The sequence below is a fragment of the Leptonotus elevatus genome, chromosome 8, assembly GCF_054856555.1.
Source record: "Leptonotus elevatus isolate MCC_2025b chromosome 8, RoL_Lele_1.0, whole genome shotgun sequence".
In the NCBI taxonomy this organism is placed as follows: Eukaryota; Metazoa; Chordata; class Actinopteri; order Syngnathiformes; family Syngnathidae; genus Leptonotus; species Leptonotus elevatus.
This window is the reverse complement of record NC_141246.1, coordinates 3,881,635-3,897,174: the sequence shown is the minus strand read 5'-3', so window position 1 is coordinate 3,897,174 and position 15,540 is coordinate 3,881,635. Positions and strand designations below refer to the sequence as shown.

The 15,540-nt window shown below is 44.7% G+C and overlaps 1 protein-coding gene across 8 annotated transcripts in view; it reads right to left on the bottom strand.

The window, feature by feature from the left end:
- sorbs2a (sorbin and SH3 domain containing 2a) overlaps nucleotides 1-15,540 on the bottom strand; it is a 45,448-nt gene that overhangs the window by 6,804 nt on the left and 23,104 nt on the right. For 5 of the 8 annotated variants that reach the window (XM_086082583.1, XM_086082587.1, XM_086082590.1 and 2 more), the window contains 15 exons: nucleotides 14,890-15,016; nucleotides 14,373-14,548; nucleotides 12,550-12,616; nucleotides 11,590-11,640; nucleotides 11,286-11,511; nucleotides 11,105-11,219; nucleotides 7,762-7,818; nucleotides 7,026-7,075; nucleotides 5,183-5,364; nucleotides 3,358-5,013; nucleotides 2,602-2,681; nucleotides 2,373-2,470; nucleotides 2,084-2,198; nucleotides 1,871-1,999; nucleotides 1,483-1,686 (listed from right to left, as the gene is read on the bottom strand). In XM_086082583.1, the coding sequence (XP_085938709.1) occupies nucleotides 1,483-1,686; nucleotides 1,871-1,999; nucleotides 2,084-2,198; nucleotides 2,373-2,470; nucleotides 2,602-2,681; nucleotides 3,358-5,013; nucleotides 5,183-5,364; nucleotides 7,026-7,075; nucleotides 7,762-7,818; nucleotides 11,105-11,219; nucleotides 11,286-11,511; nucleotides 11,590-11,640; nucleotides 12,550-12,616; nucleotides 14,373-14,548; nucleotides 14,890-15,016 (3,333 nt within the window). Of the gene's footprint in view, nucleotides 1-1,482; nucleotides 1,687-1,870; nucleotides 2,000-2,083; nucleotides 2,199-2,372; nucleotides 2,471-2,601; nucleotides 2,682-3,357; nucleotides 5,014-5,182; nucleotides 5,365-7,025; nucleotides 7,076-7,761; nucleotides 7,819-9,647; nucleotides 9,720-11,104; nucleotides 11,220-11,285; nucleotides 11,512-11,589; nucleotides 11,641-12,549; nucleotides 12,617-14,372; nucleotides 14,549-14,889; nucleotides 15,017-15,540 lie in introns of all 8 variants that reach the window. The other 3 variants (XM_086082591.1, XM_086082585.1, XM_086082586.1) reach the window with 3 other exon arrangements.

Below are 15,540 nucleotides of genomic sequence, written 5' to 3'. Positions count from 1 at the left end.
GATTTTGAATGATTTTGCAAGCCCTACAGAATATTGTTTTCTATTGCTAGAACATGGAACCTACCAAAAGAAAGATTGGAGTCTCGCAATTTTTTTTTTTATCTGTTTCAATTTTGCAGCAATTAGCATTAGAATATAGCTAAGTTTTATCATTATTCACAAACCTGTTGAAAACACTGGGAAAAAGAGCTTGTTGCATGGCCTTGATTGAGCTCTTATACTCTGCTGCCACCTGAAACTGCATGTTTCCACAATGATGTAGGGCGGTGTTAAATTGTTTCACAAAATCTCGGCTTTGTAGGACTCGGGTTCTAGTACTCTAGTAAGTTGATATTTTAAAACACGTACCTTAAAAGAGGAAACTGTACTGCTTGGTGGAAACCGGGGGCGTTTAAAAAAAAGGTCACAAATGCTCTACCTGTGTACTGAGTCTCCCTGTAAAAACCTCCTCATCCTCTCTAGCCTCCTCATCTTCTTCCTGAATGAATAACTCAATAAACGCCTTCCCTCTAGTTGACGGAGGCCTCTGAGACTCAACTGGGGCTTCATTCAGGACATGGGCTGTCACACACTCGTGTTGTGCTGATTCAAATGCTCGGGGATTTGCTTCTGGCTGAGTTTTGTGAAATCGGGTTTTAGTGGAGGAACACACCGGTGACTGATCCTGGTCATCCTGAATTACAGACAGCAGCTCATCGTAAGGGTCTGCGACACAGAGCTGGACGTCAAAGCGGCTCGGTGACGTCAAGGACGCCGACACCGCTCTCGGCAACTCGCTCGGCTTCACCACGTGCGATTGGTCACCCGCGCGTCGCCCGCGAGAACGAGCGAGCGAACCTAAAACACCGGAGGGATACTCGGGCGAGGTGGGCAGAGGCTCGTCGAGAGACGGCGCGAGGTGACTGGGGAGAGGGGGCGGCGTGGGGGGCGTGGGAGTGGCAGAGAGGGAGCGAGATGGTGGGGCGTCCACGGTGAGGGAGAGCCACTCGTGGGTGACCCCCCGCAGGTCGTGCCTCGTCAACAGGGAGGATGCGTGGTCACGGGCGGGGGTGGGGGGTGGAGGTGGTAGATGGGAGAAAGGCTTCATGAGGGCGAAGTGGAAGAAAGGGAAAAAAGTAAACAGAAAGGTACATAGTATGTGAGTGTGTGCGCGCGTGTGTAGATATGATTTATTTACACCCATTTGTAAAAACTATAAGTTCAGGAGTTTAAGTCACACCAGTCAAAAAAAATCATCATCATAAAAATAATAATAAAACTATATATGTCACTCCAGAGTAGGCCTATGTATTTTTTGAATATGTGATTTATAGTGCAAAAAGGTCATATTATAATACTCCAATATCAGCGATAAATGTCCCTGTTGAAATATAGTATAGAATACAGTGGAACATGATTACGACTCACCTCCACCTCTTTTTCATGCATGAAAATGAAACTCCGCTTCTCATCTATCCTGGTGTTGCGGTGACATTCCCTTACCTTGATGGGTGTGGAGCTGGGTGTCCTGTTGCCATGGTATCCGTGGGGGTTCACGTGGTGGAGGTGGTGGGCAGAGGTTTTAGAAGGCGATCGCTTGTGCAGGTCCACATAGGCCACGGGAAAGATGCCCTGTTTGGTCGTGTCTGGGATCTTGCCCTCGTACCAGTTCTGGTCCACCTGCCGGATCACGATCACCCTTTCGCCCTGCACCAGAAACACACACATATATACTGGAGTAACATAATGTGCGATTGAACTGGCAACCAGTCCAAGGTGTGAAGAGTTCTTTTGACAAACGTCAGCTGGGATAGATTCAAAGTCACTCGTGACACTAATGAGAAAAAGTGGTGTAGAAAATGTAGTATTGATGCTTCTCATTACAAGCTACCTTTCTGAGCGACAGCTCCACATTTGTGTCAGCGTTGAAATTGTAGCGAGCCACGGCCTCTCCGATCTCCCTGAGGTGGGCGGGCGGAGGCGGTCGGCTGGGCTGCGGCTTCTCCGTAGACGGCATCTTCTAAAGAAGCAGAATTAAGAGTGTGAATTCTGTATACCGCCACACATTGATTTTTTACCAGCTGTACGTTAGTTGCACACCCACCTCCACGTAAGCTATGGGGAATATCCCCACCCGGCCTCGGTGCTCGCCTTCATACCAGTTGCTGTCGATCTGCCTGATGATGTTCACTGCATCGCCTTTTTTGAACGTCAGCTCTCTGTAACGTAGTCGGGTTATTTCAAGTGTGGATGACGGGGACACTCAAAGCCATTCAGCTGTGATGGTGGGATGTGAAAATGCTGGCGTAAAAACGACATGTAAAGTTTAATGGAGCGAACAGCCATTTTCTGACATGTCAGGTTAAGGAGTTCATGCTTCAATCTGTACTCACTTAGCCGTCTGCGCCTTAAAGTCGTAAATAGCTCGGGCAGGCTGCTTCTGATGGAGGAGAGAGAACAGAATAAGTTGTGTCATCTGTTTATGGGATACCTAGAGGGAATAAAAGTGGGAGACAGAAGATAAGCAGCAAGTATTACCAGAAATCACCAAAACAATACAACCAATAATGCTAATGCTAAACAAGCTGGTAGCCATTTGGGGGCTCAAATAACAGGTCCTACCTCTCTATCAGGAGTGGCTCTTTGACTCTGGGGTGTGTGGCGACCGTCCATGGTGGAATAACTCCTGGGCACATCCTGGTCTGTGATTGGAAAGAGACAAAACAGCACGCAAAGTTAGCACAGTTAGCATAGCAATGGCAATAGGGACAACAATGGGCATGCTCACGATACGGCTGATGATGTCATTCCAACAGGTACATAAAGGCATGACCCCTTGACATTACAATGGGTGACTGGGGTTCCCAAAATATGACAAAGACACACGTTTGACAAAAAAAATTACAAAAAAATGAAACATGATGGTGGGGGAAAGGACGGGGGCACATTTAAAATGATTGATGACATTACAAACAGATGGGCATGAATAGGACAATCAGATGAATACAGTAAACCCTGACCGAGCACTGCCGTGAATAGCAATTGTTTGAACATGTGAGGAAGGCTTTCCAAACCTCCTCAAAAACCCAGCCTCAACGTAGCTTCTCCCAACATACAAAGATGTTACCATTTCACTAGAAATGCACCACATCAAAATACTTTCTGTGAATTTGTGTATAGCGAACTGCAACTAGGCAGGGGTTCACTGTATACTGTAAATTCCCAAGTACAGAAAAGCCCTCTGTTGTTGGGATCAGATGCTGCCATAGGCTTTTTCTTGAGAATTTAAAGTGGAAACACTTCATGTGAGTATGTCGCAAAATCACAATGTGACCAAGGTGGTGAATAGGACAAATGATGTAAGTGCGTCATCTCCACCTGAATAAAAAACACCATTCCCATTGCCATGCTCCTCCCCGTAATCATTACAGTTGGTGGCGTCCAAATGGCGTCCGTAACAGGCACTGACTGGCGACTGGAGCCGAGGAGACTGCAACTGCGACGTGAGTGGATCGCCGCCGTACGAAGCGTATCCGTCCGGTCCAGCCTCATGCCAACACCTCCTCCTTCCTGGCAACGAAGAGCTTCTTACAGGCACGCTGGGCAGCAGCTCGGAGAGTATTCTCCTCAGGATGCTGTCGTCGGGGGTCCTGGCGCCTCTCTGGCCACGCTCGGCTTGGATGTGTTCGTAGATGTCCCTCAGAGCGGCGTCCAGCGCTTCGTAGATGGCCTGCTTGGATTTTGGTCTGCTTCCACGACCGCCGCCGCCGCCGCTGCCCTTTTTCTTGTGGAAAGGCACTGGGCTGACCAAGTAGGCCAGCTTTGACATGGACTGCTCGGTCTCCGAGCCCTGGACACGGGAGCGGCTGCTGCGACTCGGCGGCGGCGGTCTCTGGGGGTCCTGGCGGGCCCGCTGACGCTCGTGGCGGAGCATGGTGGTGAACCGGGTGTAAGAGGCTGGGCAACGACCCTTGCAAGAGCTAATGAGGTGTCTGTGTTGGTAGCCCTGGCTCTGGCCAACACTCTGGTGGCCAGGATGGCGGTGGTGATGGCGGAGGTGGTGGTGCAATGTGGCGGACCCGTACAAACTCTCAGAGGAGGTCAGCGAACAGTGGTCAAAGTCGCTCTCGCTGCAAAACGAAGAGCCCTCCACTTGGATGAAGTCGCTGAGGTCTGAGGCGATGGCGTCCTGCTCGCTGTCGGAATAGTCAACTTGCGGCACCCGCGGGACGGGAGGAGCCAAGTAGGAGGCCCCGCGGTTGGGCTCAGGCCCCACGCGAGGCCGACCCTCAGGCGGGCTACGAGCTTTACGCGAGTGGTCCGTGGCGGGAGGTGGCGGTCTATTGCCGCTGCCGTCCTCCTCCAGTAGAGACTCGATGGAGAAACGGCGTTTTGGAAAACTAGGAGTGCCGCCGCCACTGCTCGCTCGGGACGACGAGCCACCCGGCGTGGTGGCGCCCGACGCTACCTCGCTGTCTCCCAAGTTAGGCATGGATTTGGACTTCTCGATGAGACTCTCAAAGGTGGAGATGCGGTTGGGCACAGTGTCGCGCGGCACCTCCAAGCCGCCAGAGGGTCCCCAAGGGGAGAGGCGGTGCAGGTGTAGATGGGGCTGCTGCTCCAGCTCCAGGATGCGGGCACGGACCGAACGGATGACCTCGGACGGGATCAGGTGGGCCCTGTCGATGTGGTGCATCTTGCGGTAGAGCTTGAGGAAGTCCGGGGAGTCATGTGGCAGCCGACGGCGGAGACGGGGCACCGAGCCCACGGACCCGTTGGAGTCTGAGCGGTCACACAGCAACGAGCCGGCGCTTTCCGAGCGGCAGGCGCGGCGGCGGCTTGGACTGTCGCCCAGTAAGTCGTCACAACTACGGGACCTGAGCTTGCTGCTGGGCGGTGGCGGCGCTGGAGCCTCCTTGGAGGAAGACACCGGTGCCTCCTCTGGGCAACGGAGAAGAACGGGGGGCAAGGACGAGTGCCCGCAGGAACCCGGAGAGGTCAAAGTGTTTGAATACATGACGCATGCGGCCCCACCTTTTTTTTTTAAGACGTCCCACAAGAGAGCAGCGTGGTGGGAGAGAAGAAGAAGAAGAAGCAGGAAAGCAGGTTAAGCAGTTATAGCGAGCAAGAAATGAGGGGAGGAAGGAAGCTTCCACAGTCAAAACACTCAAGAGAAAAACTGGGAATCATTCCAAGTTAATACCTTTGGCGCGTGAGGGTGAGGATGGTGACGAGCGAACGACGGGCTTCTTCGGGGCACCTCCGGCGGACCTGCTGGCGTCGGGCGCTTTGGGCGATGTCGCCGCTTGGCTCGGGTATGACACAGTGTTCGTCTGGGAGCTGGCAGGCTCTGACTTCCTTCTCTTTCTGTAGTCGCTGGCAGCGCTGAAACATGGCGGTCGCCGGTCAGTAATGACAACTACGTCTATGAATGCAATCTGTATGTACAAGTATTGGGACGCACTCCACATGCAAGATGGGAACATGGAAGCAGATCTTTAGCTACAAAAAGGCAATGAATGGGCCTTCACAGCCCTCATTTACATGGCTAATCTCAAAACATTCTCTAAATTCTCTAGAAGGAGTTTGTTAAAGTATATTCCCCTAAATACACCCAAAACGCTTGGCTTAAGACCAAAATGTTCAACTTCCAGTTCATTTTCAGGCTTGGGTCTGTTAGACTTTTTCATGAATCCCTTAATGACAGAATTGCTCGCCAAATCTTGCGTAAATAGGTGAAACCAGTGAAAAGGGGCTTTTTTATTTTCTTATTTTGTGTGGGTTGTGTATGTGGTACCCTAAAACAAATACATTTCTGGCACATTGGAAGAGAGCATCTATAAAGCTTTGCAAGTAGGGGCCGCCAATGAATTTCAAATAAGAAATATGGGCAAGCGCGCTAACCTCGTGGAGTCAGTCAATTAGAATTTAGTGTTTTCTTAAAAGTCATCAAACGTGTCTGCCAAAATTCAGTAGTTGAAGGGAATTAACTTTTGTGACTTTGTGGAGTTCACTACTTCACTTGGTCGAGTTTTGTGTTTTAAACTTCTGCCATGCTGCGCTCACAAGCTATGACAAAATCTCAGCTTTTCTCAATCTTTAGGATATGTTTGTTTGACGGATACCTTGAAATGGCCAAGTTGACCCTAAAATTGCTTTGAACCAAAATGGGTCTCGTGTTTTTTTTCTCCTTTCAATTTGTTTGTGGATCTACTTATGATAGAAGTACCAATGCCTGTGTTCCAATGCAAAACTGGATTTGAGGGCGGAATTGTTATAAAACTGATTTGTATACTTTGCTGGCATCAGGCTGTCTCTCTGTCCAAATTATGTGAATTTTTCGGAAAAAAACTATACTGCTGGTTAGTGTCCACATGTGTGCTAATTTGACAAATCTTAAGTGTTGAAAATTGATTGACTTTTTTTTGTTTGTAAAAAATGATGGCAATTTGGGGGGAAAAAGGGCAAAAGAAAAACTGCCAGCAGGCTTCCTGTATCTTTGAGCCTATCAAATGGTGCAAAGTCTAACTGGCTCTGTGGGCAGAATTTCTATGAAACAGTTTGTACATACAGTACAGTTTTTGCACTACAACATTGTCTTCTTGGCATTGGCTTTTTTTTTTCTTTCAAAAAGCCACAAGCGAGCTTTCTATTGAGAACGACTCAACCTATTCATCACATCCTATTTTTGCTCACTAGGGAGGATGTCAGTTAATAATCAGGGCGAAGGGAAAGGGAGAAACACAAGGGAAGGATGGAACGAGGAGGAGGGGTAAGGATGAGAGGTGAAGGGCAGACTCAAAATGTTTATTCTGATTCAGATAGCATTGAAGATATTAAGCTCATTGTCTTACGCTATGTGATTAAATAAAGGCTGATATTTATGCCTAAATGTCAGCAAAAGGGGAGCAATACCAAGGACAAGAGAGCAGCGCTCAAATCAGAGCGTGGAGCAGTGATGTTGACAAGATGGGGGAGGGGCAAAATAGAAGGGGGCGGGGGGGGGGCGCAGGGATTGACAAAAATAAAAGAAACAAGGAGGTTACCTCGTGGGTCTTTCGGGGGGCTTGTCAGCAGGAGCGACAAGCAGGGTCGCCTGGAAGAGGGAATAAGAAGATAGAAAAAAGAAGAATGAGCCGGCTGAAGAGGGGGGAACAAAAGGTGAAGCGACTCCCGCCCGATTGCGCTGTAGCCTGCACGCGCCTCTGGATGTGTCACACTCAAAGCCCTCCCCCCCTCCCTCGTTGGCGTAACGGAGATGATGGTTCCACGTGGTGCACCTTAGCAAAAACAAAGCACTCCTTGCGCTCTGTAGAATGAAAGTGAATTAGCAAAGTAGCTAAAATAAGGGTGGTAGGGGGAGAAGGGAGGGAGGGGGGGGGGCGAATGCTGCCTCATAAACATGGACTGGATCAACTGGAGCGGACCTATATAAGGAAAGGAAGTACCATTCTTCAACATTGCAACAAACAGTAAAGAAAGGAAACTTGTGGTGTCCCCCCACCCCCCCCCCCTTTTTTTTTTTTTTACAGTAATATATATATACAGCATAAACATAACACACATAATGATGTTGGTTACCTGGATCATTCTCTTCCCCCCACCCCCAAGTAGAAGTAATCAATTCGCTCTTTGGGTTAAACAGAACACTGCTGACTAATGTTGCTGCTCTTTTCACATTCACTTCTGTAGTTTTCCGTTAATTCCGTGACATTGTTTCTTCTTGAAGCCCCTTTCACAATACATTGTTGCAACACTACATTAGTCACAAAAATAATTTACCTCGATGCGTTGGCGAGCTGAGACGTCTGGATTATAATCCAGCCGTTTTTTAGGAGGCTTGAGTGTCAGGGATGAGCGTGGGAGGCAGGAGGAAGAGGAGGAAGAGGAGGAAGGTGAAGATGAGGTGAAGGAGGAGAAGCAGCGGTGGCATCATGGGAAGCGGAAGAAAAGAAGGGAAAAAACATGTGGAAAAGAGTGGACACCTATTAGAGAAGTCTGATATTTATGCATGAATTAATCTCGAAATCACAAACGCACAAACACACCTAATGGTCACTTCCTTGGGTACACACAAGCAACTGAATGAAATACAATATCGGAGCTATATAAAATCTTATGCTTTTACAAAAGATAATATTTTGTACTTATGATTGGATGTCAAAAGTGATCTTGTGTTGCTAATTACGGTAACTAGTTAGAAACAGTTCTCAGTCTTGTAGTACAATAACTATAATAAGCATATTGAGTTTTTGTAAGATACTTATTAAAATACTGGCACTTTCAAAATACTACTGTGTTACTACTAATTTCTACAATAATAACAATCATCATAATCATAATATTTGTATCTACTGTATGAGGAGGAATCTAATGTTGAATTCTTCAGTGAAGAGATGGTGTTTGGTGATGTGATTTCTGAAGCACCATTACAATATTTGTATTATATGATGATTTTTTTCCTACAATTTTTTTTACAATTTAAATTAATAATGGTAATTAGTTTACGTATAATGTTTTTTATATTGAATGCTTTGGTGAACAATTTGTGTTTGGGGATTTACTAGCAATGTATATTATAACCAAGTGATCCAATTTAATTCATTTTTATTAAATTATATACTTAAATACTCTAAACAAAAAAAACTTGTATTTTTTGTATTTAAGATACACCAAATGTAGCGCATTTTACATTCAATATACAACACTTTTTATTGCATCGAAACAGCTTTTCATTTTTCTCTGATTGGCTGGAAAGAATCACATGGCTCACCTGCCTTATGAGGATTGTATATGGGTTACATTTAAAGCGACCTTAAGATTCCCTGCCTTGTAAATTGTAATTATTACCTAAAGGGAGCTCTTGCACTGGATGTAACTAATGAAGTGACCAATGAGTGCATATAAACACACACGCACACACAAATGTGTTCATGCAGTATGAGCGATGTAAACATTAGCAAATGGAAAAGGCAAAAACACGCTGCGGTGTACTACGATTGCATCTGAGTGGTACTACTGCTTTCCTCCAGCAGAGGTCATTAAAGTCATTAAGCTTGTACAGAAACCTTTCAACTTCCAATTTCCCATTATTTGTGACAGATCTGTACTGGCTTTCCGCTATTCCTTTTGAAAGAGTTGCTGTCTTGCCTGATAATAACTCAGAAGCTCTCACACAAAATGGCAGCTGGAGGAAAGCCAGCTTTGAGGTACTGCCAAAGGGGCTACTGACTCTGGTACAACTGCTCAGCCTTTGTGGTTCCACTGTATATATTTTTTTCTACCAAGCAGTCCTGTCATTTGGATCATAGCATAACTGCTTTTGTGGTGGGTGGTAATGATTACACATATTGATCCACTAATTCAAAATGAGTCTCTATATATCAATAGCTGCTAGCCAAAAACTAAATAAAACAACAACAAAAAAACAGCAACTTAAATGCAGAAAGGACAGTCTGCTAGAAAGTTGGTGGGGTATAAAAGAGTCACACAGCACCCAACAAACTACTACATCATGCCCACACAGCTAGCCCCACCCGGTCTACTAGTGCACAAACACACATACTATATATACATAGTAACAAAACCATAAGGGTGGTGCGGGAAAAAAAGTGAGTGCAGAGGCCTAGAAGGCGCTTAGGAGTAGCCTAGGCCTGCATCTAACTTACCGGGCGGCCAAACTCCAGCTCGGAAAAGAACTTATACCAAGGCTCGTTCTCTAAATCTATGTCATCATAGGTCTGGAAAAAAAAACGTGACAGTGGGAGGAGAGACAAGAAAAAAGAAGGAAGTATGGAGAGAAGTCAAATAAACTTGGGAGTGTATGATTAGGGAGGAACACGTGAGGGAGGTGGAGGCGGACCATGGGTGTAGATTTGGAGTGCAAACGCAATACATCTTTTCAAAAATGTGTTTAATAAGTACAGTAAATACCGTGGAACTTGGAACTCAAGAGTTTGGTGGTCAAATGACTTGGTATTTGACCAAAAATTCCTTGGACCTAGGAATTCAAACGATTTGATATCAAAAGACACTAAATTCAACTTAAAATTATGTGGACCTCTGAATGTGAACAGTTTGGTGGTCAAAAGACTTGAAAATTCAACCTACACGAGCCTATGAACGTGAGCGTGCTTATGGTCAAAAAGTGTCATAATTTAACCTAAAATCCCATGGCCCTTGGAATGCAAACGATTTGATGTTCAAAGATTTTGTGGACTTTGGAACTCGTTTGTGGTCAAAAGACACAGAACTATACGTAAAATTTATTGGACCCCAGAACTTGAGTTTTTTGGTGGTCAAAAGACTTGCAATTTGAGTAAGAATTCAGAGCACCTAGGAATCCAAACACTGGTCAAAATGTGAATTAAAGTTAAAATTTCGTGGACCTCAGAACTTGAACAGAAAAAAAATCAGATTTTCAAACGCAAAACTTTTGTGGTCAATCGACTCAAAATTGGATCAAAAATGTTATGGGCCGAGGAAAATCAGGTGATTTGACTGACCCCTGAAAATGATTAACAGTACACTAAGATGAATTTTCAAAATATTATCATACTGTAGTCATCAATTTAGTTTGGCCCTTTGAGAGCTTCTTAATAGGAAAATTGTTCTCAACAACAGGACTTCCATTGTTCAATTAATTTATTTTTCTAATCTTATCCCTGCCCAGATGCCAGGCCATGTTTTTCACAGCATCCATCTCGCTTAACTGCGGTTTTGGGGGAACGATGAGTCAGCCTGAAAAGCAGAGAGGCTTGGTGGTGGCTGCTGACAGTACAGCGCAATCAGCACACACAAAAGCAACACAATGAGGAGTGTGATAAAAAAAAAGAAAAAAAAAAAGAAGATGTTTACTCAGCGTTATAATTAAGAGGCCCAGCATGGCCATTCATTAAGAGTAGTACACATGATGCTCGCAAGCGGACCGAATGTTTAAATCTGTCTATCGGGGAGACTTGCAAGTTACCGCATTTTCTATGTTATGAAGCAGCATCATGGAAAATGTTGTCACTAAAATTAATTGTAACCGGTCCCACAACTGCCCAATATTTCAGTAACAATAACAAAAAAACACCATATTAAAAGAATTCTATGGAGTTGTTGATATAATATATTTACTTACGGGTCTTTCATGCTCTAAAATGGAGGACTTCCCTGGCTCATACTCAAAAATACTCCTTGGCTCGGCACGGTACTTTCGCGTGTCCACTTTCCTGTCGGGAGGACCCCATTCATTCCTGTACAGAAGAACCATTAGGCCCCAAAAACTCCAAAATTCATATGAAACGTGAATATTTCCTCACATATCCGGCGTGTCTCTGTCACGGTCGCTGTCTCGGGCCCTCAACTGCAGCAGGGAGGGGGCGGGCGGCGGCGGTGGAGGAGGCACAGGGGACGGCGAAGGCAAAGGGTCCCAGGCGGCGAGGCGCTGCACGCCGTTGTCCGACAGGCTCTTGGCAAGCGGCCTGTACGTGTGCGTGCGTGGAGCCGGGTGGGCCAAGGTGGTGCTGGGTGGCACACTGTAGTCATCTGTTTAAGATGCAGAACATTATATTGGACTAGATGGCTTATTTTGTGATGATTCCTTGATCATAAAGCATAGCTCACCATTGTTAACGATAGCGTATGTTGCACTGTAGGTGTCTGAATAGTCGTCATCTGAGAAGTAAAGTGGATATTAGACAATGTCTAAATAGAAACACATGACCATAAATGATCACTAGTGCCGTTTTCTGGCATGAGCATTACGTGCGGCCACTGATGGGGGACCAATGCGTCCAAAAATAAATGTCCCCTCCAAAAAATAAGTGTAGGGAAATGTTTTTCTTGTCAATCATTTCCGTTTGTATGGGGAAATCTGTTTACTGTATTGTACTGTAAAAGATGACACATTTATTGATGCTGCACTTATCTAAAAAGTAATGATTAAAGTTGCTGAGTTTTATAATCTCAAAATTTGGCAGATGTCCTTTTTCCACGTAAGAAGACCTTGCAAAAAAAGGAAAAAATCTTCACTTTATTTGTCCAGTGCTCTGCTCTGCACTAGCCATGACATTCCCCTATTGGCCTCCGCTATATTTAGTACTGTATGCCATCCAACATCCACGCCTCCCCCCTAACCACACACACTTTTCATGCCTTGATCAGCCAGCTGTGGAGCTTTAAACTTCTCCCACGGTTTCACTTTTCCAGATAAAACTGATAAAAATGAGCCTTTGACTTGTTGCTTTTGAGGTCAACGGCACATTTTGCATGTCATTATTCATCAGGATGAACATATTCACACGCACAATTACGCAATAGTTGCATTGGTATTTGTAGCCCGAGCAGTCAAGAACAAACAAGCCCTATGCTGGACATTTGTGGTCATACCCTCTAAATTGGAGCGCTTTTCCCAGGACGGATTGAGTCTTATTAGCAAGTCTTCACCACTAGCCTAATGAGGTCCGGCTCAGAGCGCGAGGGTGGAGGAGAGTTCTTTAGGGGGGGGAGGTGTCATTATTGAGCGAATTCGTCACACAATGAATGGGAGCTTCTTAGGGTCATGATACAGTTACGTTAACCTACCCGCTTTGTGGACCTTGTGGATTTGTTTGAACATGGTTTTGTACCAGTCCTTGGGCCGATCCACCGTCTAAGTGGAGGGGGGGGGGGGGGGGTAGAGAGAGAGAGAGAGAGAGAGAGAGATCTGTTAGCCTAGCAGCTTTTAGCATGTATGTCAGCATTTTATCAAGTTATATAATAGTATTTGAATACAGAGCTAGATTAAAAATTTCCATCAATCGGCCTGGTAAGCGTGTTCTGTAGTAAGTTTCTATTTGGCTAAATATTAGTACGGCTGCGTTTTTTTTTTATTATCAAATAATCGATCTAATCGATTTTCCTTTTCGAGCGTGATATTGATTCATAAAACCATGAATTGATTATTTTAATATCTCGTTTTCCCATAAATTAACAAGAAATGAGAATTTTAACGGCAGAATAAAAAAAAAAATCTGGTCTTTAGTGTAAAACAATTCATAAAAAATAGTCAGATCCTCAACTTGGGTCAAAAAATTGGGTCATTTTGTATAAAACCCAGAGAGTTGGGTCAAATTGACCCATAAAGTGGATCGGTCCATTTTTTATCCATAATTGGGTTACCTTGTTTTGACCCAACTGTTTTTAGAGTGTGCTTTAACACCACAGCAGAAGTTAGAGCACGAGTGAAATTTTTATTTTATTTTTTATTTTATGATTTGAAGATGCCAGCATTCACACATTATTTTATGTTTTTGTCTATCTGATGACATCGTTTAATTTATTTTTTATTTTTTTAAGAAATCAGATTTCATGTTCAAGCAGTTACTCAGTACTTGAGTATTCTTTTCAGCGAATACTTTTTTACTTGTACTTGAGTGATTTTTTAATGACTACTTTGTACTTTTTACCCGAGTTATATTACTATGAAGCAACTATACTAAATTTTGGGCTACTCTACCCACATCTGCAAGTAACACATGCAAAGTTCTTTCTAAGCGCCACAAATGACCACCTGTTGTTCTGCCATATACATTACCAAGCATAACAATTTACAGAAAATGTGGTATGTGCATCTTTACACACACACACTACACATCTATTAAAGAGTCACTCACACTTAATGCTGCCTTTTATTCAGTAGCAATAAAAACGGAATTTGGCCTCGCCTCAGTAAAAACAATAAAAAAAAAGAGGCTCCAGAGGGAGGGAGAGTATTGGCCTGAGCATGTAAGCGCCAAGACTGGGGGCCAATTACCACTTCACTCTCCACGGTTACCACACAGAGTGGCCGCAAAAATGTTTGTCCGCTCACAATAGGACACATCTGCTTTCCTACAGGACTCTTCGTGTTTCTTTTCATCATTTTCCTCATCTTGTTAATCCTGTAACTTGTCCATGAACAAGGACCCTCAAGAAGCCTCAACTGGACAGAGTGCTAATATGCGCTAATCCTCAACAGAAACTGACACAACTGCCTGCCTGTACTGTCTAAATAATGCTATTTCCCATTATGACAGTACAGAGGTGCCTTGAGGTTACGAGTGACTTGAGAATTTCTCTTGCAAGCCGTCATTCGGCCGATTTTTTGCTTTGATTTGTGAGCAAAAATATAAGGTTTGAGCCCGTTATGGCGGCATCGAAATAAACTCAGCTCACTTCACAACAAGCAGTAGTTTGGCAGATCAATTCTTCAAAAAAAAAAGAGGCTAAATGCCACTCCCAGTTGAAGTTTACCGTCAAACGTAGCATAAAACAAAGAGAATAACAACGAAATGTTACCAGAAATGTTACCACTTTCTGGGTGTTAATATCTGTGTGACTGAGTCAATCATTTTGATTGATACAGATCAAGATTGTCAAATGCTTACTGTGCGGATGGCAATGGGAATGCCTGACTCGTCCACGGGTCCAATGCCTTCGTAGTGGGGGGCTTTGATGACGGACACCTTGGTTTCCTCCTCGGAGAAGCGGGCGATGGGGACGGTGCTGCTGAAGCTGGCATTGCCCAATACGACAGACTCTCTAGTGAACGCCTCGCTGCCTTCTAAAACAGACAATATAGACGATGGATGTGTTCTGTTTTTTTTGCTTTGTGAGTTGAATCAAAGTCCTTCAGTCAATGATGCCAATATTTTTCAGAACAATACAGCGGTCCACAAGCTTTTTCTCGCCACAGATCGGTTTCCCATTAAGATATACTCCAACGAAAAGGCGGAATAAAGCAAATGTTCACGTTATCACACGTGTTGGTCATGCAATATTGTACAGAACATTATAGCAATGAAGATGGGAGTTTCACTACGCGCCGATTCCCTCATTCCTCTGCAAAGCTAGCAAGGACTAACGGCTATCCTCATCTACCATCATCATTTCTAATCATCTCACCCGAGCTCTGACTCTGCCTCAGGAGTCCAGTGCGGAGTGAGGTGGGCGGCGGCGGGTAGGATGGAGGTGAAAGGGGCCTTGGGGCATGTCCCGTCCCCCCGTTCATGGCGTGCGTGAGCACGTGGCCCTGTAAGGAGGTGTGCCACAAACAGAAGACAATCAACAAAAAACTGTTAATTTTATGACTTCGGTGTGTTCTAAAATGGAAGGTGTGCCTGGGAGGACGGTCATAAAATGAAACAGTAATAGTTTACAGATAGACAATTCTTTCATTAGTTTGGTAATAACGTCAAACACACACAGTGGACAAGATGGAAGGCTACTTTGAAGGAAGCGCTTCCATCTAATGTGAGACGGCAACAAATTATTTCACATTGAAACGGTATTTTTAAAATGATTATATTAGTCACTGATGACAATATTGCAAAATGAGAAGTAATAATGCAGTACATTTCTACTTCTGTTGGTGATCATGAACAAGAAAAGGCACTAAAAGCTTTTTGTGTGGGAAGGATCCCAGACGTACTGTATTTCCTCAAATAGTGGTAGGAATGTCTTTACTCCACCACAGAGAGCAGCTGGCATTTATTTTCAAGTGGGGCGTGGCGCTTATTTGAGATGAGGCCTTTATTTGTACAAATGCATTTGTAA